Source organism: Poecilia reticulata, chromosome 4 (genome assembly GCF_904066995.2).
Source record: "Poecilia reticulata chromosome 4, P_reticulata-male-v2, whole genome shotgun sequence".
In the NCBI taxonomy this organism is placed as follows: domain Eukaryota; kingdom Metazoa; phylum Chordata; class Actinopteri; order Cyprinodontiformes; family Poeciliidae; genus Poecilia; species Poecilia reticulata.
In genome coordinates this window covers 14,665,647-14,689,166 of record NC_088833.1, presented here as the reverse complement: position 1 = coordinate 14,689,166, position 23,520 = coordinate 14,665,647, and the positions used below count along the sequence as shown (strand labels likewise).

The following is a 23,520-nucleotide window of genomic DNA, read 5'->3' as shown; positions in this document are numbered from 1 at the left end:
TGATGAAGTGATTATATTTAGCTAACTAGCCATGTCACCACGAAATAAATTGAGATTAGTTTGTGGTGCAGTTGGTTGTTAGCTGCTGAAAAAGGCTGTCATGGTGAGAGAACTCATAATAGGCATTTATCATGACCATATAATTTTGAACTCTGTGTGTTTTGCTTTCCAGTATTACAAATTATCCAAACTGTGACAACTCTATAGATAAAGTTCTTGTCTTTGCTTTTTCCTGTTTCTACTAGTCACTATAGAAATTCATTTTTTTCTGTCGTCTACAGGAAACACACCATTGCACCTCGCTATCATGATGGGACAGAAAGGTGAGCAGTGTGAAGCTGTCCCTGCCATGTGGAGCATTTCTGTTTCTGACTGGCTGTCTGCTTCTGTTTTGTGAATGAAGATGTCTGTAAGCACATATGACGTCTGTTTGTGTTTTTCTTTGTTTCTGTTGTGTGTTTCAGTTTATTTTTCTGCCTCTGCGTCTGTGTCTAAGCACCACCAGACATTTGTGACAGATCACCACACAAATCCCAGCCGGCAATATGCTTATGCATGAGTGAAAGGGTGTTGGTGGTGTTTTATTGTTTTCTTCTGGTTAAGAATCAGAGCTTAACTCTTTAACATTAGGGTTTTCTATCATGAGCTTATGGAAGATAATAATTCTGATACTGTAAATATTCACCTCATTAATTTAACTCATGATGTGTGGAATAGGCTTTTGTCTATCAGACCAACATACTTCCCTGTAAATAAATACTTATTGAGTGAATATTAAATATATAAAACCATGATGGAACATTCCATTTTAAGTGGTATAATAGGGATGCACAATGTCGGGAAAATATGCAATTGCGATTTCTGAAAAATACGAAAATGAAATGAATTATGATTGGCAGACATTTGACCTTTAGCATCATACCACTAAAAAAAATAGATCAGGTGTTAGCATTAAGGAAATTTAGAGTCTATGCCACAGGTCGCATCAAAATGCAGAGCTTGAATACAAGGCACTTCAGATATAATATTGTACCAAGCTTTGTGTCCAAACAGTCCTTTTACATCATGATGACAATTAGGATATTGTGTAACTCTATAGTATAATTACAAAGACAAGATAAAGTGTCATACTTTATTTGATATTCTACTGTTAGCCTGATAACGATGAACCTGGGAAATCCTGCTTCAACATTGAATAATTAATCTTTGATAACATTTGACATATCTTCTAAGCGTACGTAAGCCAACCTGTTATGCTTTATTGGCATCGGTTGGAATAAGAAAGAAAAGGTACTTCTTATATAAAAAAAGTTTGTATATTTGAGAAGATTTAAATAGATTTTTCAGTTATATGCTCAATAGAGCATATTATGACATCAAACCCTTGCTACTGTCTTTTAAGCGATATTGTTTTTAGCTGAATTGAATGGGACTGAAGGCATGTGTATACATAATTGAAGCATCTTATTTGTGTTGCAATGAAAAATGTACTTTTGTTTTTTGCTGCTGGAAATTGGTACACAATTGCATTTAGTGCACAGCTCTATTCGTTCAGTGTCAGTCATGGAAGCACTGGTTTCAATTGATTTCACATTCACAAAGGTCAATTCCTGTCACTGGCATCAGAGCCACTACTCTTTTGGTAACTCCGCCCCGCCAGCCAAGTGACAGCGTTGTGTCGGATAGGAGGCCATGGCATTGATTGCGCTAATGAGGTTGCTTGTTTTCTTCCCTGTCCTCCAGGGAGGCTCAGGCGAGCCAGGCTTAAGGCTACAGCATGAGATCACTGTCTGGGCGTGGCTGCCCTTTATGGATGGAGAGGACAAGGCCCTCTTTGTGTGTAGTATTGCATGTGCAGATGTTTATTATTTATTTACCGTTCCAGATAAGTACTTAGTGACAGTTGTGCATATGAGTGGCTTGAAAAACTGGAACAGTTACACTGGCTTGCTGGCATAAGCTAGTATGCAAAAGTGTCAGAGAGGCCAGAATTGCAATAGACAATGCTAAGCATAATGCTGGACAGATGGATGATGTTGGTTGAGGTGTAAAACAGGTTTTGCATAAAACTTGCCACCTGCTGTATTATTTTTACTGCTTGACTCCGTCACAGATTGTGGATAAAGGGGCAATTTAATTATCAATTAACATGCTGTTTTGTTTTGATTCATTTATCTTAAATACTATTGCTTTATCCACAGTCATTACACACCAAAGACAAGCAAAGACAACACAAAGTGCTTAGTTAAAGATAAAAACAGGTGTCAATGAAAAAAGCATATAGAATTCAAAGAGTACTTGAAAGGGGAGCTGCACCTGCCACATCTCTTGACCCCAAGCAGCAGACACAGAATGGCAGCAATGTCTCTCTAACAGCTTGTGTCCAGTCTCTATGGTAGCCAACTGCTCTTCTGTTCATATCATTCAAAGTACATTTAGATACAGCCTTATTGTTGTTAGTTAGTGAGTTACTGCTGTTGAAAAGGATAACATAGTAATAGGCAGATATTATAGGTAATTGTATAGTATGTAGAGTGTTGAGATCAACATAGTTGTTCCAGATCAGCCCAGTGGTTATAAAAGCTAAAGCAATATACTTATTTCATCCATAAATTGGAAGTGGTTGAAGGTATTGCATATAACAGAAATCTATTGCCAAAAAAAAAGTCTTTGTCCATGTTTTATGATGACCTACAATATCACCACATAGCCAGACAGAGTGCTTAAAGTGCCTAATCCCAGACCAGAAGGACATATGGCCTGGCTGCTCTTCCCATGGTTCTGCATATCTGCTAAATGCTCTTGTTGTTATTATACAACCACTGGATTTAGCAGAGTGATGTAGAGGTCAAAGGCCTCTGGGGGCCTAAGGCTTACATCAGAAAGGGAGCGTACATCTGTGCATTTGTTTGCTTGCATTTTCTTAACATCAGCTTCAGTTATCAGATGTTTCAGCCCCGGGCTCTGTCACAGGTCGACCGATGCATTATAGCAGCTTGCTGCTGTTAAGTTTCATGGTGTGGGGCTGTTTGTGACGCATTCTGCCATCTTTGTATTTAATAAAAGCGTGGGATTTGACTAGAATGAAACTGGAAGTAAAAAGCTCGAGGACAGTGTTGGAAAAATGCATCAAGAGGAGCAGAAAAGGGAAACGTGTGAACATGGTTGTCTTTGTTTTAATTGTTTTTTCTCTGTCTCCTTTTTGAAGAGCCAATAACTGCTTTAAAGGAATGCAGCCGCAGTGCTTTTGTTGCTGTCACAACATCCCTTTTACTATTCTTCTGTGAGCAAACTGTATACAGCCATGCATGTTTTTGTTGTGTTTTCATGTTTATTCAGGAAACGTTTCAAGTGTGTCATTCTCACTTATTAAGAATACATGGGACCCTGGCTGCTTCCTCATCTATTAAACATGGCAAGGATGTAGGTGGTTGATGTGAGATTGTGAGAACATGTTACACTCAAAAGGAAGAGGTTGTGGCATTTTTTTTCATACTGAAGTTTAATAAAGGACAAGTCTGAACATGAGCGCAAAAACTTGAGGTAGTTCGCATTGACTCAGAATCAGCTAAAATACTTTTCATTGCCGCCTCATGTGAGAGCCCAGCATATCCACTCAGCAGCAGTAGTTAGGGCTGGGTTTGCATTTGTTCGCTGCAGTGCTCACAGGACTGTAACTACTCAGCCCACGGCGAAGACAGAGCTGTACAGATGCCAGCATTATAATAAATGATGTCACAACAACACTGACAGCTGAGCCAGAACAACAGACTTCATTTTTGGCTGGCTGTAGTTTGCTGACAAGTTGCCAAGAGAGTGGAAGGATTTCTGTGCTGCTCTCAGAGTTGATCTTTGAATTAAAAAAAAAAAGTGACTGTCTGGTCAGTTATCTGTTGTTATACTATAATTACAGCTCTGAGGTCCACTCTACATAGTACTAGTGTGTTCCAGTGACTTAACTGTTTTATTCACTTGGATCTGGACTTTTAGTGATAATTAAATTAGTGATCTGTGTCTTTTGTAACTATAGGTCCCACATGGCTCGGTTTATTAAAAGGTCAGCTGTCATCTCAGTTCTACATAATCCGTCTTTATAATCAGAGTTATTCTCAAAATGCTCAATTGTTTCTGTAGTTAAATCAGACATGGTGGAGGTAGCTGACATCACCCATATTAGAGTACACTGGACCTGGTCCGATATGTTTACAATGACAGTATAAACAGATACTGCACATACATGTTTACCACAAGAAGAATAAACCTGTCTGTCATTTGTTAAATTCAATGGATGGTGAATCTGAACAGAAAACTCCTTGACCTGCAAGTAACCATAGCAACATCAAACATTCTTAGAATATGTTTTTCAAAAAATAGATTTTTTGAATCCGTTTCAAGAAATAGACTCCTTGATTGCTGTGCAGTGCCTTACAGCATTTTGTCACATTTTTATAACTACAGAGAAATGCATAACTAGAGGAAGGATAAATCTACAGAAGTTTCAACAGTTTCTACAATTACACAATCTGACAAGTGTGGTATGCATTTGTAATCATATCCTTTCTCTTTGATAGCCCGGAATAAGATCAAAAGCAACCAGTTGTGGCTAGAATTCCCTTAATTAGTAAAAACTAGTTCAACTTATGTGTGATACGAGTACACCTTTTCTGCGAAGGTCACTGAGGTTTGGTAGAGAATATTACAAGCAAACAAATATGAAAACCAAACAACACAGCAGTCAAGTCGTCAACACATTTTGGAGAAGTTTAAGGTAAAGTTAAATTGCAAAACATTATCTCCAGTTCATCTGACAGAGGACTGGAATTAAAATTAAATTCCGTGTTTATGTCTTTCTGCTTTGGGTTCATAACAAGCATAAATGCCACCTACTACCTGCTAAAAAAAAATAAAAATAATTATTTCTATCTTAAAACAAAGTGTCTTAATTTATTTCAGGGCTAGGGAGCCTGCATGCAAAATATGTAAATGTTAGCATTTATTATAGCCCAAAGGAAGCACATATTTGTGACATGTAAGTTACATACAAATGAGATATTGATACATTTGCCATATTTTGTGCAGCTTTTCTGAAAACCTACTAAGACGTGGCTTTCCCCCTGAACACATGGCAAGACTCATGGTAATTCTGGGGGAGCTACAGAGATCCACATGTCTGGGGAATGAATACAAGGAAATCATTCACATCAAAGCCTGTGTTTTATTAGCTCAGCCAAAGTCCAGAGACCCAAACCTAATCTGTGATGAGTCAAAAATATTTGTCAACACATTCTCCCCATCCAATCTTCATGAGCTTGCGAAGAAAAATATGAATAAATTTCAGTCTTGATAATGTGCAAATGTAACATTTGAGAGTATTGTTTGTCTTCCATCAAATAAATATTTGTAAGACAAATTTGAGGTTTTAATAATAAGTCACATATGTATTAGTCAAAAATGTCCATGTGAAAACGTGTCTTTGGGTTTGTGTAAGACAAACCGTTCCTCTCTGTCTACATAGCTTGTCAGTGGCGTTTGGTAGATATTCTTTCAATGTTTATGATTGTTTACCTGACTGTCCTTTTCACAGAGTGTGCCCATTTGTTACTGGCTCACAATGCACCTGTGAAGGTGAAGAATGCTCAGGGATGGAGCCCCCTTGCAGAGGCCATTAGCTACGGAGATCGACAAATGAGTAAGTATCTGAAACAAACAAGAAGTGTGAAGTCCCGCTACAGGTACATAGTGGTTGCATAATGTTAGTCAAACAGCCCACTTACAGTCATAACTGTGGGCCCAGTCAGATTTTTTTTTTCCTGTGTGAAAACCACGATGGAACAGAGAAAAGTCTTGATGCAAATCAACAAAGACCCTGCACATTCCTCTAAACTGCTGCCTCCCAGCAAGGCCATGATGGTGGCCCTCTTCTTTTGTTCATCAGAAAGAGGGTACATTCCTCTAAGTTCTCAGAGCTTCTGTTTTAATGAAAGGATATTCACTAGACATTTCTCTCACTCATCATACACTGATTCCACTGAATTCCAACACATTTCAGAGTGTTAAAAACCTTAGCCTGAAATGTTCTGAGTATTTTGTTGTTACATGCAAGCATAGCCTTGTTGCACAACAAAGCTAACTCCTCAAAGATGTCACTTCAGTCAGATTTGTGATAAATTTTGGTGAGGAAGGGATAGAATGAAGGGGACAGAAGTTTGTTTGCACAACAAACTTCTGTTAGTAGGATTTAGATTTAAATGTTGCTGCCTGATATATGGTGTATCAGTTGTTTTTCTCTGTCACGTAATAGGTCATCTGAAATAAAGCCCTGCACTAATAAGCTAAGGGGGCATGCTGCTGTCTGTCGGTTGCAGAAGAAGTCTGACATAATATGGTTAAATGTATTCTACTTTCATACTTGTATAATGATACAAGAACAGTTGCCTTATTAAATGGCCTACTCAAGTTGTAACTATAGCTAAACGTACCATCCACATACTTAACTGCAGTATTGGCAAAAGCAATTCTATTTCTGCCCTTTAAAAAATAAAAAGGAAATCACATCACATCAAAAAGATATTAGGGGATTGCTTGAGATATTTAATCATTTATTTTACAATGACATGTTCATTTAAAATTTACTTGAAGCTGATAATTTTGCAACTACATCTTGCAACCTCTAAAGTCCATATTTTCTCTACAACACAAATATAAAGGCAAAAAAAACAAATAAAATGAACACATTTGACACATTTTACAATTGTGGTTTTATGTGAATGCTGACAATGCTTATTCCTACCAAATATGGGTAAGTATTTGAAATTGACAAAACATACTTTTCTTGTGCAGCATGATGTTTTGTGATATTATTATTATTATTATTATTTTAGTTCTGCCAAGTTCTGTGGAAACATCAAATAATAGTGTGAATACAAATGAAAAAAAAACAACAGTTTGTCGCGTCTTCTGATGCCAAAGCAGAAGCCATGTCAAGTCCAATTTTAACTCAGAGACGCACCACGAATCAGTTAGGCATACAAACATAATGAGAGCATACCTGCAGGAGTACAAAACCCATACGGTTATCTTCTGAGAGAACCTTAAGAAGGGAGTTGACACGCAGGTAAATTTAAGGGGAAAATTCAGAATCTTCACAATGCACCCGTGTCATTCTGTTCTCTTAGCTACTGTGGCTAACAGTTTTGTTGTCCAGTAATTTTGTTTACAATCCCTTAATTCAGTCTTATTATGGTATACTGAACAAAGAAAGACAGTAATCATTCTTAGCCCATTTATAAATAAATGACAGAGTTGTGAAGGATGCTGTAGCTTTACACCTCCAAAACCCTGTTTTCCTTACATTTTGCACATTGTAGCAATCTGCATTGCCCAGGATGTTTACTTCTCAGTTAGCTCAATCATCCCATTGTTGTAGCACTTATGTGTACTGCAGCTACACACTCCTATGTGTCCAGACAATAGAATGAATCACTCTGGGCCTGTTTCTGAAAATACTATTATGGTTTTCTGGCTGTAATGATTCTCCTTGCTATCTTTATCACATAAAGCAATTATGTTGCAGTATTTAACATACTGCCTAATAAAAATATAGCAGTTCCAATAAAAGTACACTTTAACTTATAGTATTAGGATTTCATATCACCAATGCAAAGTAATGCATAGTTGTGAATGCATACAATTTTGAAGTCCTATGAAGACATGTATTTGTATTTTCTATAATCATTATTCCAACCACCTTTTCCCTCTTGAATCTGAGATGATGCTAAACATCTTGCTCATTGATGCTACAGTCGGTCTGTCTTAGCTGATGGATTGGGAATCCAAAAGGGACTTAAATCTCTAATGCACTAAAACAAAAATGATCGGGCCCAGCCAGTCCTGTGACAGCTTAGCCACAGATGGCTGACGTAACACTTTAAAAGGCAGGGAACTTGATTGGGTGATAAGAGTTTGCTTGATCTGTGGATTGCCAGATCACTGTATTCCAGGTTTTTTTTTTCCTTTATGCACATAGTTTGATTGACCCGTTCCAAGCCTGGTTCACGTGTCTTTTTTGCTTGATTTGAAATTCACTGTTGGGAAGAAAATATTAATTAAAAGAAGGGGTGAGACTTCACCCTATCTACAGTATATGTAAGTCATAATAACAATATAAGAAAAGTACTGAAGTATGTAAACTGTAACAATTGTTTTCTGTTCAGCACAAAAATGCTGAGTATGTTTCAAAGTTAGGTTGATAAAGCTCTAGACCAAAGTTATCCAGTGTGATCTGAGTAAGTGTTTGTCAGGGCTTCAAGATGGAAGTGGAACCATAGAAGGTTTTGTTTGTTTTAAAGACAGACAAACATCCTGGGTTTAATGGGACTGAGATTAGTTCCAGCTAGTCATTTGTTTCACTTATTGTCAATTCATAAAGCTCATAAATTGTTTATGTACATAGTGATAATTTCAGAGACATTTTTGCCAGCAGGCGCATGTGTCTCTGACTTTTATTTGTGTTTGACCAAACACAAAACAAAGCAAAGGGGGCTCAAAAATAGACTGTGTTTTGTGAAAAATAGCTCTTTCTGTGCTTAGTTATTATTCTACTCACACAATTGCTTTAAGATCTGTTTTAAAGGCTGTCTCAGTAATGTTTAGTGTTATATGATTGGGAGCGGTTTTTCCATGGGAGTGTCTGGTTGTAGTGCTTTCTGCAGAGGAAATAAACAACCAAGTTATACCAGAGCTGCCTTCTGAAAAGCTGAGGCAGAAAAACGTGTGCTCAAGCAAATTAAAATCTCAAGCAATGTTTTTCAAATGCTGCCACTTACTCTCACCCAGCAGTTTGAGGAAGCCTAAAGCCTCTGTGATGCACACTAGTATCTCTTTTGGGGGTGGGACGTGATATGGGTTCAGACTGCTTATTTAGGAAGCTTTAATTTGCGCCCATATGTGAAGTAGGACACGGGGCAGTCGGCACACTGCTCTTATCAACACTACTGTTTCTGTAACACTGCCAGTGTCTGGACACACATTGATCTACCACTGGACCTACTTCTATTTAGTTTATATAAATTAGCCAAGCCAGAATGTTTTTTTTTTTTTATCCCTCAAGGAGCAATCCGTGTGTGAAAAGGGATAGTGTTAGTGTTTCGGGAACTGTCCTTTTGAGTAATATGTTCAAACAAGGCTTTGATCAATATTTAGATGCTATTTTCTGACCTAATAATTTCTGACTTAAGAACTAATCTTAGATTTTGTTCATGTTTACAGCCAGTTAAGCTACTGAAAAGCAAAGTGTTGTAATATTTCCAGCATCACATATTAGTTCCAGTCAATTTTTAGGTATCACTTAGAGATCAGGCTTTTTTGAGTCAATGCCTATTTCTTTGAGATTTGCAACTGATATTGATAAAAAAAAATTTTTTTCCAAGGACTGTCACAGAAAGATAAACAAATGTGGCAGGTTCCATGACAGAGGTGTCATGGAGGTGTTCCTAACCTTTATTTATCTTTTATCTTTTTATAATAACTTGCCTTCCAGATCACTTATTAGACCTAATCAAACCAATTCCAACCTCTAGTTAAGTGGTTAGTGTATCTGTAGTGTCAGAGCAAATATCCCTTGGCTACTTATACTTTGTCTGGTTCTGCTGGAGGTTATCCAGCAAGTATCTTTTCTCATATTCTTTGAGAGCTTCCAGAAGCAGTTGTGTTATTGGTTCCAAGGACTAATTAAGTTGTTGCAGTTTGCGGTGATGGAAAATGTCTGTTTTCATTAGAAGGCAGTAGTGAAGCCCCTACGGTTAGTCACTCAATTAATGCCAAGAAAATCTCCCAATGTCTCAAAGATGAAGGGTCAGTTTGGTATTGTGTTGCGGTGTTGCGCATCGGTTTCTCAGCCTGTGTTGGCTTGGTGGTCCATGGCCAGATGGTGAGATTATGCTCCTTTCCTTGTCATAGTGAGAGGTGTTGAGGATCAAGAAGAACCCCGACCAGTGCTTGTCAGCATTCATTAAACCAGCCCACAAAGATTCCCCACATCCTGTGATTGTGTCAGGTTCAGTTGGCACAAGTGTCTTCATGTGTGTCAATGTGTGTGGTTGCCTGTGCTCCAGTTTGGCCCAATTCTACCTCTGAATCTGCACTGCTACATGCAGGGCGTCCATGAAATAATAACAACAACCTGTTTGTAATGTTGACTCATGGATTTGATAGGAATGATGATCTCCTATTGGTCAAGACATTTTTTTTTTTTTTTTAGTCTTTTTCAAAAGTAGGCCATTTGGGCTGTCATAGACAAAATAGGAACTCTGTTTATTAAGTGTTTCCAGAACTGTAGCTGGTAAAGTCATGTGGGCATTTATTCCCTTCCTGGCTTCATCAAAGAACCACAACTATGTCATGAGTTACAGATGACTGGTTGTCTGCTGAACAGGAAGTAGCACTTACACACAACTCAGATGTGAATCCCTATTTTTCCTGATGGGTCTAAAGAGCTGTGAATGCTTGATAATGTGACTGGTCATAGTTAAAAGTCTGCAAGAAAATAACTCTCCCTCTGGTCAATAAGGAGGTCAAAGACAGCGTTTATTACCAGTGTGCCTCATCTCTGCCAGGCTCATTCCCTTTGAACTTCCTGTAGTTTTTTTGTTCCCTGCAGGCAGAGCATCATTATTGCTTAGACGAATCAAGTGTCTTATAAAGTCGGCCTATTTCTCAAGAAAAATACATTATGCATTTTAGCTGGATGTTTTTAACCTCTACCCTATTTCATCGTCAGTCGTATCTAGGGAGAAACTGTTAGTTTAGCTATGTGTCCTTGTATGCCCACTATATTTACCCATTGTTGCTGTTTGCCAAACATCGCATCATACCTGCCAGGGGGATGTTTTATACTAGGGCTACACAATAACTCATGAATATGTCATCTTCTCTATCTCTTCTATCTGTGTGCACAATATTAGTATTGCAGGCTATGTGGAAAGTTGAAGGGTGATAGATTTCAAGTGCTTTGAGTTTACACTTAGCATACTCATAAGATATTCAGCCAGGATGGAGTTCTACTGCATTAGTAGCTCACACATAACACAGGTTACAGAGTTCAAGATGTTGAATATCACAGATGAAGTTGGAAGAGCAGAGAAAGAAAGGAGCTCATAGCATCATAACATTGTACCAATAATATATTGCCATCAAATGATTTGGTAATGTTGTTCAGCTCTATTTTTTGTGCTTGCTTTTACAACTGATGAGGATTTAAAGTCATTTTGTATTGGCCACTCTTCTCATGAACCAGTCACTTTTGTCAATGTATCTCAAGGTTTCAAAATTCTTGATATGATAGTTTTAAAGCTGAAAAACTTCCCATCATAATGTTTGCATGTTTGTTTTTTTGGTTTTTTTTTTCAGAGATGACAGAGATAGTGTTGTAGTGGTAGAAGGAAGGTTCCCACACATTTCCGTCACTTCCAAGAAAGCCAAGTTTAGCTGTCGGGAAATAATTCCAGCTGCAAATAATATGGCATGGAAACATAAGGAGAGCCATCCGTCACCCTTAGGAAGAGAACATACAGTCTACAGCTTACAAGTTAAGAACAGCATGTCTGCAAGAAACGTCAGACTTTCCCAGACCAGCAAATATCTGGTCATACAAACAAATTATTGCCAACTTTAGTTTATCTTTATTCTCTATACTATATTATTTATATTACTATAAATAACTGGTAAGTATAGCATCATCTATATCTGTTATTCAGTATGATGTTTTGTTTTAGGAACAGAGCATTGGGAAAGAATCTTTCTAATTCATTTAAGATATTAATGATTATATCATTATGTATGCACTGTTTTTTAATATGTTTTGTTAATACTGATACAGTAAAGCCTGAGGATTTATACTTGAAGTTGTCTGTCATACTCTACTGTACTAAAATGCAGTTGTGTGAATTCAACAAATACTATCTTCCAAAAGGAGGTCAATAAGAGTTATTTTGTTTAGCTCCAGAGCCATGATATGTGATAATTTGTAAATCAGCTGACCCATGCAAAGAGACATATTTATGGGAAATAAGGTGCTATACAAAGTTGTTAGAAAATAATCTGTAAATAAATCAATTATAGATATCATTTAAATCATTTTATGACAAACTAAAAAAATAAAACTAAAAAATGACTTTGTTATTCTATAATTCCTCCACAAAAGTAAAAAAAAAAAACTTCCCAGAGAAAAAAGAAATGTGCACTAAATAAGTACATGTATACAAAATGGCTTTTTTGTCCTGTGAGTATAACATGGAAGGAGGTTAGAACAAAATGACAACAAACGGGTATAAATGCGGGTATAAGTTTGACTTATTCCAAAGTAAATCCCCCAAAATGTTAGACTGCTAGACAATTTTAAATTAGTCTTTTAGAGAGTCTAGGAAAAAGTTCATAAAATAAAGATCAGTTAACCACTGAACATAAACATAAAAATTGAGCTTTTAAAGCGAGTTTCTCAGTGATGAGGCTGATTTTCAGGACATGTTGAAAAACACAGTTTCCTTCTGCCAAAACAGCAGCAGCATAACAGAGTGCATAGATGACCTGCTTAGAGATCGTAAAATGGGACTCAGACCCATTAAAGCAGAGTATTAAAAAGTCAAGAGTTCTCTTCTGTTTTTGGAGCTGATTGCGTGCATCCAGTGTTCTTTTTGCTGTGCTAAAAAAGTTTAAAAGGCAGTCCTTTTTTGAACAGAGATGAAAAGCTTCTTCAGTGTTGATGCTTCTTTTTGTCTCTTTCCTCTCCCACAGTCACAGCGTTGCTGAGGAAGTTGAAGCAGCAGTCCAGGGAGAGCGTAGAAGACAAGAGGCCCAAACTGCTGAAAGCCCTCAAAGAGGTATGTAGTGCTTGGTAGTGCTTTTCCTGGCAACCAAAGATGAAACTCTCTTGTCAAAGTAAAATGTTTTCTTCCTGGTTAGTTGTAATAATAGTAGTAATTAGTTCCTAATTTTCATTAGTTTCTAAATTCATACGCATAACATGGATTGTCAGGCCTGTATACACCAACAAGTAGGATGTTTGGTAAAAAGAAAAAAAAAATGATTTTTTTCAGCATCTGAGATTAAACCAGAGTAAACATTTCATGTTTTAGGACTTAAGATAAATAAAATAAATTATATGCACTAATTGCCAGAGAGTTAAGGGATATTTTTTATTACGTTCTTCAAAATCAGACTTTGACACACATTTCTCTTGTATTTGTAAGCATTGTCCGTAAACTGTATGATATCATTATGTAACTTTTGACGAGCACCCCAGAAGAGAAGTGAAATTCACTGTTGAATGAGAGTCATTTGTCGGAAATGTTGTGTAAATAAAACTGCATGTTGACACACACTGTTAAGGAAATCTGACATCGGCCGCCATTGGTTAAAACGTACCCTAACCCCCCCTACTCACCTCCGATTAGACATAAATAGATCATATGTTTATAGCGAAGCATGGTAATTTTTTCCATGTCATATCACCTCAGAGATGATTAAGACTTTGCAATTTATTGCAGACTGAGTTAGTTATGAGTCAGACTCATTGTTAACTTCCTGTCGCTGTAAATGCTCAGTTGATGACTCAACATTTATTGATACAAAGCTCAATATAGTTCCCACTCACTGTTTATTCCAGTTTGAGTATTATTTGTATAGAATCACAGTTGCTAGTAATCAATCTTAATCATTAATCATCTTGTTCTAACTAATACCAAGTCTTTATTACCAGCTTGGAGACTTTTACTTGGAGCTTCACTGGGACTTCCAGAGTTGGGGTAAGTTAAACACCAGTTCTGCTGTTCCAAAGCAAAATCATCCAAACTCCTCGAACATTTTGTTAAATTTTAACCACGAAATCTGGACAGTAGTCTGCATTTTTATTCAGCCCGCTTTACCTTCAGAAATCACCCACTTAATAAACTCTTTGTAGTAGTGAATCACTATAGAGATGTTCTGTAAGGCCTCTGGGATTTGCAAGAGGACACTAGTGCACAGACAAAATGAAGAAGACAAAGTAACACACTAAAAAGGTGTCAAGGGTCTCACAAAGCACTGTTCAATACATCATTTGGAAAAAGTGAAAATATAGCGCAACTGCAAACCTACCAAATTTCTGTTCACTTACTTTGACAAGCCATGGCAGAAGACCATTAATCAAAGGAGCAATGAAGAGGACCATGGAAACCTAGAATTTTTTGACAGTACAACTATTTTAACAATGCACTCCAGAAATGTCATTTTGCAAAATAAAACTTGTTGTCCTGTTTGTAGAAACCATGTGGGACAGGGCAAAAGTAGTAGTACTTCTGGTCATAATGCCAAAATGAAATGTTTTGGTCTAAACCCAAGATATGTTCTGGAAAACTAACACTGTAGATCTCTTTTAAAACATCATCCCCTCTATCAGCATAGTGGTGGAAGCATCATGCTGCTATGATGTCATGGTTAGGATGACAGGAAGTCAAAAGTCCAGACCTGAATCCAATTGAGAATCTGTGGCAAGATGTGGAAATGTATGTTCACATATACTTCCCATCTAATCTGACTGAACTTGACATATTTTGCAAAAAGTAAAAAGTGACAGAAATTTCAGTTTATATGTTGTGTGTGTAAAACTGAAGGATGTGTACCCCAAAGCAGCAACAGCTGTGCTTCTAGAGGAAAGGTAGTTCCACAAAGAATAGAATCACGTTGCATAAATACAAAAGCGGACCACACTTTTCAGATTTTTATTATAAAATAATAATAATAATAATTCAAACCATGTTTGAATTCTTTTGAATTCTTTTCAAACATGGTAGCACACAAAAGTAGCACCAATATGTGCTACTTTGTGTTGGTTTATCACTAAAACTCTAAAAAATACACTGAGGTTTATGGTTGCAGCATGTCGAAACAAAGGGCTTACAGAGCAACAGTTTAATTTCATTTTGTAAATGACCCTCCCAGATTCAGTTAAGATGTAGCCTGACTTAACAGTTGAGTCAGACTGATGTGAAGCGTGTTAAGAAATCAGTTGGTTTATCAGTTCAGTGACTTCCTTCCAGTGCTGTTTGGAGATTGACCACTGGAACACTACTCTTCCAGCTGGACATGAACAGATGCGTCCTCTTTAAAGTGGTTTTCCAGGATAAGACAGTTGTTATTTGTAATTTTAAGTGTTATTAATGTTGAATCTTTTAATGAAAGTTAGACAAAGTAAGAAAAATGCTTTCTCTGGCCAAAAAAGTATTGGCCAGAGTAAGCCAAGGGTAAATGCTCAATCTTTGTTTACTTTGGGGTAAACATGAGCCTTGGTATGTTTGTAATTCTGTAAATAATTGAAAAAGTAGAAAAGATCAAACATCCATGCATTTCAGAAGTTGAATTTAGTTTTCATCACGTCCATGGATGTGAACTTTACAGAAAACGTATTTTTGACTCTAAACCGCCACAGCTATTTTTTCTGCTTTTCACTTTACACACATTTGCAGTTTTTCTTTAACTGTTAACTGTCTTCAGTTTTGTAGTGCAATAAAATGCAGGAAACACACTGAAAGTCTTTGGGACATAAAAGTACTAAACTGTAGAAGTGCATGTTATTGCCCCTGTAGATAACACTAGCTGCACATCTACACGCTTTTGTAACTTTAAAATTAATGTTGCCCCTAATTATTTGCAATCTTTCTAAATTGGGATGTGGTTGAGATGTTTAACATGTGCTCTCTGTGTCTCTTCATGTTGCAGTGCCTTTGCTATCCAGAATCCTCCCATCAGATGCGTGTAAGATTTACAAGCATGGCATCAACATCAGGTGAATCTTAAAAAAATGCACTTGAGAAATTTCACTACACTCATTTTTCACAGTAAAATGAGTGTAGTGAAATTAACTTTCGAACGTCAAAAATGCACTTGAGACAAGTTTTTTCAGTAAAATGAGTGTAGTGAAATTAACTTTCGAACTTCTCTGTACTGCTCTCAACAACTTGTCTTCTCAATTCCCCCCTCTGCTTCCTATCTGTGCTCGTCAACTCAGTTTTGTGAACTAGAGTGTGAAATCATAGCCTGCCTGGGAGAAAAGTGAATGGCACGACCTCCGAGTATATATCTGTAACTTCTGTCTTTCTGTTTGAGTTGAAGCCTTGTCGATGGAGTTACTGTACTGTTTAGCTCACGCACTAAAACCGCCAGCAAAACGTCGTCAAACTGACACACGCTGACACAGTCAAAGTGAAGACTCTTCGGTGGGAATCCATATCACTTCATTGGCTTTTGGGCAAAAACCTAAAGCTGTTGGGGCAAAGCTTGTGTATCTGTGACATGTAGTTACACTCTTATTAGCTTCTTTTAAGGTTATGAAAATAAGAGCTCCTCCTTTATCCAGAATATAAACATGAGCCTCTACATTTTAGTGCCATCACCTAAACCCATTTGAAGTATGAATTTTAGTTTTTTCTGTCAGGGTGCTTTTCCCGTAAGAGCTAACCTTGATATGGAGCTTCTCATTATCATCTGAAACTGCTCCTGGCTGTCTAATTTGGTATTCAAAATGCCCTCTCATTATTCTGGGGATTTAGAAAGGGAAAAGAGAGACTGAGAGGGTGAAAGGAGAGAGGGGGGAAAAAAACTGTCACACCAAGTTCATTTGCATTCTGCTGCTACAGCATGTCACACTTTTCATACCTACTCATGGTGTCCTCCACTGTACTGTCTGGTGTTCACATGCAGATCAGTTATTCTCTTTGCTGTCATGCTTCGGTGGAAAGCTGCAGACTTTGACAGCACACACAGGCAAACAAGCACACCATAAGGGGTCTGAAGTTCATTTTTGATCTCCTATAACGGTGATTAGCATCCAGAACCCCTGAAGCCTGAGAGCAAACATGAAACATTTCTACACCTCATAGTATTAACACTGTACTTTCTACTGGTTTTATTAGGTCAATAAGTTTTGCAAGTGAGTTCCTTGGTTGTCATGTTGCAATTTATTTTAACATCCCACCCCCCACTCTCTTAAATAAACCTTATTTCTTTGTCTCTTTAAATGTAATTTGTGGTTATAGGTTGGATACAACCCTGATAGACTTTACTGATATGAAATGCCAGCGGGGAGACCTCAGTTTCATCTTCAACGGCAATGCTATTCCCTCTGAGTCATTTGTTGTTCTGGACAATGAACAGAAGGTCTACCAGCGGATACACCATGAGGTGAGTGAGAGCTGGTGGTCTCCAAACCTGCCATGTTCATTATAACGAACACAAATGAGCTGGGTTTGGCAAAAACGCAGCGGTGTATCTTAATGGATTAGAATCCCATAAAGAAGTACATTTGTTTATCATTCAATTAAAATTCTTGCTCTCACTCACTATACAAATTCATTACACATAGATGTATGTATTCCAAGCACTCAATTCTGTTAATTTTGATTATTACTACTTACTAAAGACACAAAATGCACCTATCAGATGTGTAAACCTCAAAACGCAATTGAAAAAGAAGCTTGTTGTTCACAGAGAATTATATCAAAGCATATTATTGGAAAATTCAGTGGAAGAAAAAATTTGGTTAAAAATGTACACAAGAAACAAGGATATCCTTGAGAGGATTGTAAAGCAAAGCATATTACATTCATAAAGGACAAGATGATGGGAATCAGAGCTTCAAGTGCTACTGAACACACACATAAGGACGTGGGCTACAAAGGTTACAACCCCTGTGTTAAGCATCTCCTCAATAAGAAACAGTATCAGAAGCATTTTACCTGGGCTGAGGAGAAAAACAATTGAACTGTTGCTTTGTGACCAATAGTCATTTTTTAAGATTTAGGTACATTTTGTGTTTTATTTGGAAATGAATGTCCCAAAATCTAGAGGAAGTGTGAAGAGGCACAGCATTCAAGTTGCTCAAGGTCCAGTGTTTCCACAGTCTATTATGATCTCAGGAGCCATTTCTTCTTCTCGTGTTATTCCACTGAATCAGTACCTCCTATAATTACACTGTGCTTGAATTACAAGCAAACTGGCTGGTTCTCAAACCCTCAGGAGATCTATGACATTTTCTATAGGAAGATGAAACCAGACGCAGGAGCTTACAATGCAGGCGAGTTGAAGGTTGTTATTAAAGTGATGTGGGCTTGGTGGATACCTCAGGAGTGCTGCAGGTTGATCACCTCAGTGCCACTCTGAAAGTATTCATGAAAAGGATCACCAGCCAAGCACTGAGTGCAAATATGTGGAGATGCTTTTCAGTAAAAAAATAAAAAATAAAAATTTTATTGGACTTATATAATTTTCAGTTTGTGTTTTCATAAACTGTTAGCCATTATCATCAAATTGAACAGAAAGAAACACCTGAAAAAAATTGTTGTAATGCAGTATGAATTTTACTTTTTAAATTAAATTATTGAGATCAATTAACTTTTCTCTGCTATTCTAGTCAGAACAAACTTCTCTTATTTTAGGTAATTTAGAATAATCAGGATGTCTAAATGTCACAATAAAGAGAAAATTAATATGAATATGTAACTGTACAACTTTGAGTCAAATCTTTTGGAGTTCCTTCCTCAAGCTTCTCACCATAGTTTACTGGAGCTCTGGTCCATTCTTCCTAACAGAACTGGCAGAACTCAATGATCGGTAAGATGATTGGACATTCCCATTATTGTTATGCTTGAGTATTATTGTTTGAACGGATGAACGTGGCACGTTCTCATTGTGTCAAACCAGAAAGCAGTGTGTTTGAGGTGTGTTTAATATACCTCCACAGACATGTCAAACATCTGAATTAACCTATCAGAAGTTTCCAAATGCATAACATCATCATCTGAGCTTTTTCCTCGTTGTTTAAGGAAATGGTAATAATTCTGCATGTACATTTCTGATTCGAAGACATTCATTAATAAATCTCAGAGATATTCTTCCTCTCATTATTGTGGCATTTAGCAAATATAAATCATTTTGGTAATTTATCTGACCTAAAACAAGAGAAGCTGCCTATGAGTTCAGCTGTATTTGTCTCAATATTTGCTGTATGTAATCTCCTGGTTTCAGCTGCAGGTATTTTTGTCCCTCTGTTCTGTCTTCATAGGAGTCGGAGATGGAGACCGAAGAGGAGGTGGACATTTTGATGAGCAGTGACGTTTACTCTGCCACACTCTCCACCAAATCCATCACTTTCTCCAGGGCGCAGACTGGATGGCTTTTCAGAGAGGACAAGACGGTTGGTGTTGGTTATTATGAGGGTTTTTAATTTTAATACAGATTCACCTTTTAATAGGATGTTCTGAAGTTCATAAAGATCTACAAATGGTCTCACATTTTCCTTAAGCAACATCTCATACATAATAGAGTTCTTAATGGTGAGCTAACCAGGTCCAGCTGCAGCAAAATATCCCTGAACCATGACACTTCCACCTCCATGCTTCACAATTAGTTTGAGGTTCATTTCTTGAAATGCTTTGTTGCATTCATGCCAAACATGTCGTATGTTCAGGTGTCCATTGTTCCATTTTAAACTCATCTCACAAAAGACCGTTGTTCCAGAGGCCTGATCTTTGTCTTTGGTCTCTCTAGCAAACTTTTGTACTGCCATCAAGCCTGTTTCAGAGGTTTTCTCCTGGCACATTTCCCATGAAAGTCAAACTATTGCAGTCTCTATGTGATTGTACAGGCATGTAATTTCACATCAACATTAGTAAGACCTTGCTGTAGGTCTCCACAAAGATATGTTAGGGGATTTGTTTTAGCTTCTATCCTTATTTATCTGGACAGCCAGACGTGTAGGCAGTTTGTTTTTAGTGTTGTTGATTATTTCCCCTAACAGTGGAATGATTTCATTTATTTTTGTGGCCTCCTTAAATCCTTCTCCACATTTAAAGAGATGTTTACATCATCTTTCTGAAGACCGCAGACAGAACTTTGTATCTCAACATGGTGTTTAGTTTCTCATCGACCAGTCTTAATGTCTGAAGTTTAAACTGAATAAACCTTCTTCATTCTGGCCGAATAAAGAGGTTCTAATCATGTCACATGATGTGATACAATTGGATGTGGTGTTAGCGCTTTTAAAAGGGGTGTCCTAATTTATTTTTCACCAGAAATTGCATGACTTAACTTCATTACTTCATTCTAATGAATATTTTATGATCTTTTCTTGAGTTGTGTTTGTTTAGTCACACTACTTAACTCTCTCAGTATTGTCAGCCTTTTTGTTCAATAGTTCTAAGTCCATATACGTTAGAAAGACACGGGCTTTCACAGTGTGTCATACTTTTTTTCACATGACCTTAAGCTATTTGCTTTTACAATGCGATTACTTTGTGCTATTCTGACCCGAATACTCATATTTTCCTGGTACATTTGTGAAACCCGGCATGAAATAGAGTAAATAAATAAGAGAAGACCACAGGTGATGGTCTTGAGGTCTAAAACAACAAAGATGGGTCAGGAGGACACAGAGGCGGTGAATGAGATAGGGGGTATTGCATTCTGTCTTCTTAATCTTTTGTCCTTTTAACTTCTGTTTGGAAAGGAAATTGGTGATAGAGGAGGCAGACTGATCTGTTTCTTCTCTCTCCAGGAGCGCGTGGGAAACTTCTTGGCAGATTTCTACTCTGTGAACGGCCTGGTGCTGGAGTCCAGAAAGAGACGAGAGCATCTGAGTGAGGAGGACATCTTGAGGAATAAAGCTATTATGGAGAGTCTGAGCAAAGGAGGAAACCTCATTGAGCAGAACTTTGAGGTGACACTACATGATGTTTGGATCTTTTGTTGTTTATTGGAAAGACCATAGCCCTCTAGTATCCCTTAATCATTGTTACATTTTGTCTCTACTACATAAATATGAAATGTTTCAGGTAGCAAAGTGAAGTATGTGGTTCACTGAAAAAGTAGTCTGCAATTGGATGGAAGGGTCGGGGTTGTAACTTCGTCCCCCCCGCCTCATTTCAGTGTTGCTTTGGGCAAGGCACCCAACCTCAAGTTGCCTATTGATCTTTGAATATCTGACGTTATTACACATAAATATAAATCCTGTTTACTTGTGCCTGCAGCGTAACCATCAGTCCAGTCTTGACACTGTATTGTCCCGCTGGACCCTTGGGGTAGGACCTGAGACTAAATAAAAGTCACAATATCTCACTGCTATTTGCATTTGAGGATAAAGCCTGTGGAAACAGCATGGATTTCCTGATGGACTTTGTTCAGAAATTTTGCATGACTTATTGAAAAATTCCTGCCTGCTTTTGGGGCAGATGATTCTTTGATGTCCTGTTTGTCAGCCACCCGGCCTGCATTTTAGACCCACTTCTGCCACCTTGTGGTGAAAGAATTAAAACTACACCTCCCCTCATGGCATCCCCTCACTCTCACTGTCGTATGTTCCAGTTTGCTTAGCAAGCTGTTGTATGAACTCAACAGTGACCTGGTCACACGGGAAAGACAAAGCCTCTCAACAACCACTGGATGCCTTTTAACTGCTCTCCTGTATTTTTTTTTATTTTTTTGTTGTTCTTGTGCACTCTCTCTTGTTCTGTGGTAGGCTTTGTTTCTTCATATTACCCTCTGTTGTCATTGAGTCCATTTACAGGGCTATGAACGCGAAAAGCCAGGGTGATGGTCGACCTTAGCTCCACTTTAGGAATAGTTCACCTTCGATCTCAGCGAATAGGGCTTCAAACTGATGTGTTAACAGTTGCGTGAGAGAACATGTGGGCTCAAGCAATTGTGTAAGACCTTTAAATTAAGCGTGACAGTATTGATGACATGAGGGATCTGTTTAAAAACAACAACAACAAAAAAAAACAAAGAGAAAAAGTCAGAGGCCAGGGGGACTGGCACACCAGTATATTCGGTTCTGACCAGCTTTTGTGTTCTCTGTTTTCATCACAACAACATGCTTGGACTGGTACACAGCGACATGCGGGAAAAACACATCTGTAAATCTGAGGTTGCTTTTCTTGGTTCTTTTTCACAAGTTGTTCAACTTTCTCTTGGGACATTAAGATGTCATTGTGCCATAGTATTCTCCCCTTGTTGCTTTACCACTGCTTGAAGGAGATGGGTCAAATGGAGTAACAGTGAAACATTTTCATACATGAACATCGGCAAGAAGGAGTTAATTCCGGGAGAATGTCAATTTTAGGATTAACAGGATGGCACTTGTCCCAGATCCGGTTCAGGGACAGTCAGCACAAGCTGTCCAATCCTAAAATAAACTGAAACTGAAGAAGAACACTTATTGGAGAAGGCTGAACAGAGAATCGTCTCTTCGGGAAAGATGATTTAGCTTGAAAAGAAAATTCCTGCATGCTTTTTATGACTTCCTTTTCACGCTGCTTTGGTGGTAGAAAGTGTTTCCTTTTGGGGGATAAAATTAATCAGAGGAAGAGATCTGATCTACCTACCTGCAGCAGCAATACGTTTTACACCGTCTCACATTTCAAGGTCCCTTCACTACAGTCGAATGGTGCACCTATAGTGCCTGTAATCACTCTGCTCCCCATCCTGTTCATCAAATAATCACAAACATCTATAAATTCTGTGATGATTTTATGTTGTAGACCAATACATAGTAGTTCATAATTGTGATGCGAGAGGAAAGGAAAATGATGCATGATTTTTAAAATTTAAAGGAAAAACATTAATAATCGAGCACTTATCAAAACATTTGTCACAAAGAGCTTTGGATAAAATTCAAGATAAAACCAAAATGAAATGCAGCATTAGTAAGAGTATTACAAAATACTCACAAGCATTTGCATATGCAAACAAAAACATTAAATACATTTCAGTAAAAAAAAAAAAAAGTTAACATCTTCATGGAAAGACTCTTCCATAGGTTCAGACCCACCACAAAGCAGGATTACCTGGTGATATACGGTAATAAGAGCACCTTGATCAAATGAGCAAACCTAACTGGTTCATTTATGTTCACCTTATCCTGAATCAACACGTTGATGAAGAATCATTCACTTCATTTACATCTGCAGCTCATTTGGGTCGTGTCTCTCTGTACACACTATCGGAGAGGACAGAGGCTCCCTGACGAAAACTTTTGTCAGTTGCTTAATTGTGAACAAGAAGTTCAAGAGGATTCTGTTTAATTGGGGGAACTAATTTAAGAGAAGCCTTTTTAGCAGATTGTATAAGTCAAATATTTTAATAACTACAAACTAAAATCTGATTGTTGGCATTTTTTGGAGGATCTCTGGAGACGACCATACTGTGCTGAAAATGTTTTTCGGTATCCCCATGATCCTGGGGGACTGCATTGTTTTAGGTTTAAAGTCCTAGCAGGGTCTCCTTATATAAACCAGGCTCAATGGAGCAATTAGATCACAAGTAAACTGGCAATATGTATAAAGATGAACCACAGCCTACTGATTATGTAACATAATTATGTTACATAATAAACCTGAGATAAGGTTTTCAAAGGCTTGTTTCCTCAGGAAGAAACTGATCTTGTGACGCATTTAACTCCAGATCGTTTTACCTGCATGACTGCATTATTATGAAATA

General features: G+C 37.6%; 1 protein-coding gene across 2 annotated transcripts in view; it reads left to right on the top strand.

Moving 5' to 3' along the window:
- Nucleotides 1-23,520, top strand: part of LOC103463489 (ankyrin repeat domain-containing protein 13C) — a 31,560-nt gene that overhangs the window by 4,244 nt on the left and 3,796 nt on the right. For both annotated transcript variants that reach the window (XM_008406868.3, XM_008406869.2), the window contains exons 3-10: nt 282-323; nt 5,585-5,689; nt 12,790-12,875; nt 13,754-13,799; nt 15,751-15,817; nt 17,067-17,211; nt 19,091-19,222; nt 20,582-20,743. In XM_008406868.3, the coding sequence (XP_008405090.1) occupies nt 282-323; nt 5,585-5,689; nt 12,790-12,875; nt 13,754-13,799; nt 15,751-15,817; nt 17,067-17,211; nt 19,091-19,222; nt 20,582-20,743 (785 nt within the window). The remainder of the gene's footprint in view (nt 1-281; nt 324-5,584; nt 5,690-12,789; nt 12,876-13,753; nt 13,800-15,750; nt 15,818-17,066; nt 17,212-19,090; nt 19,223-20,581; nt 20,744-23,520) is intronic.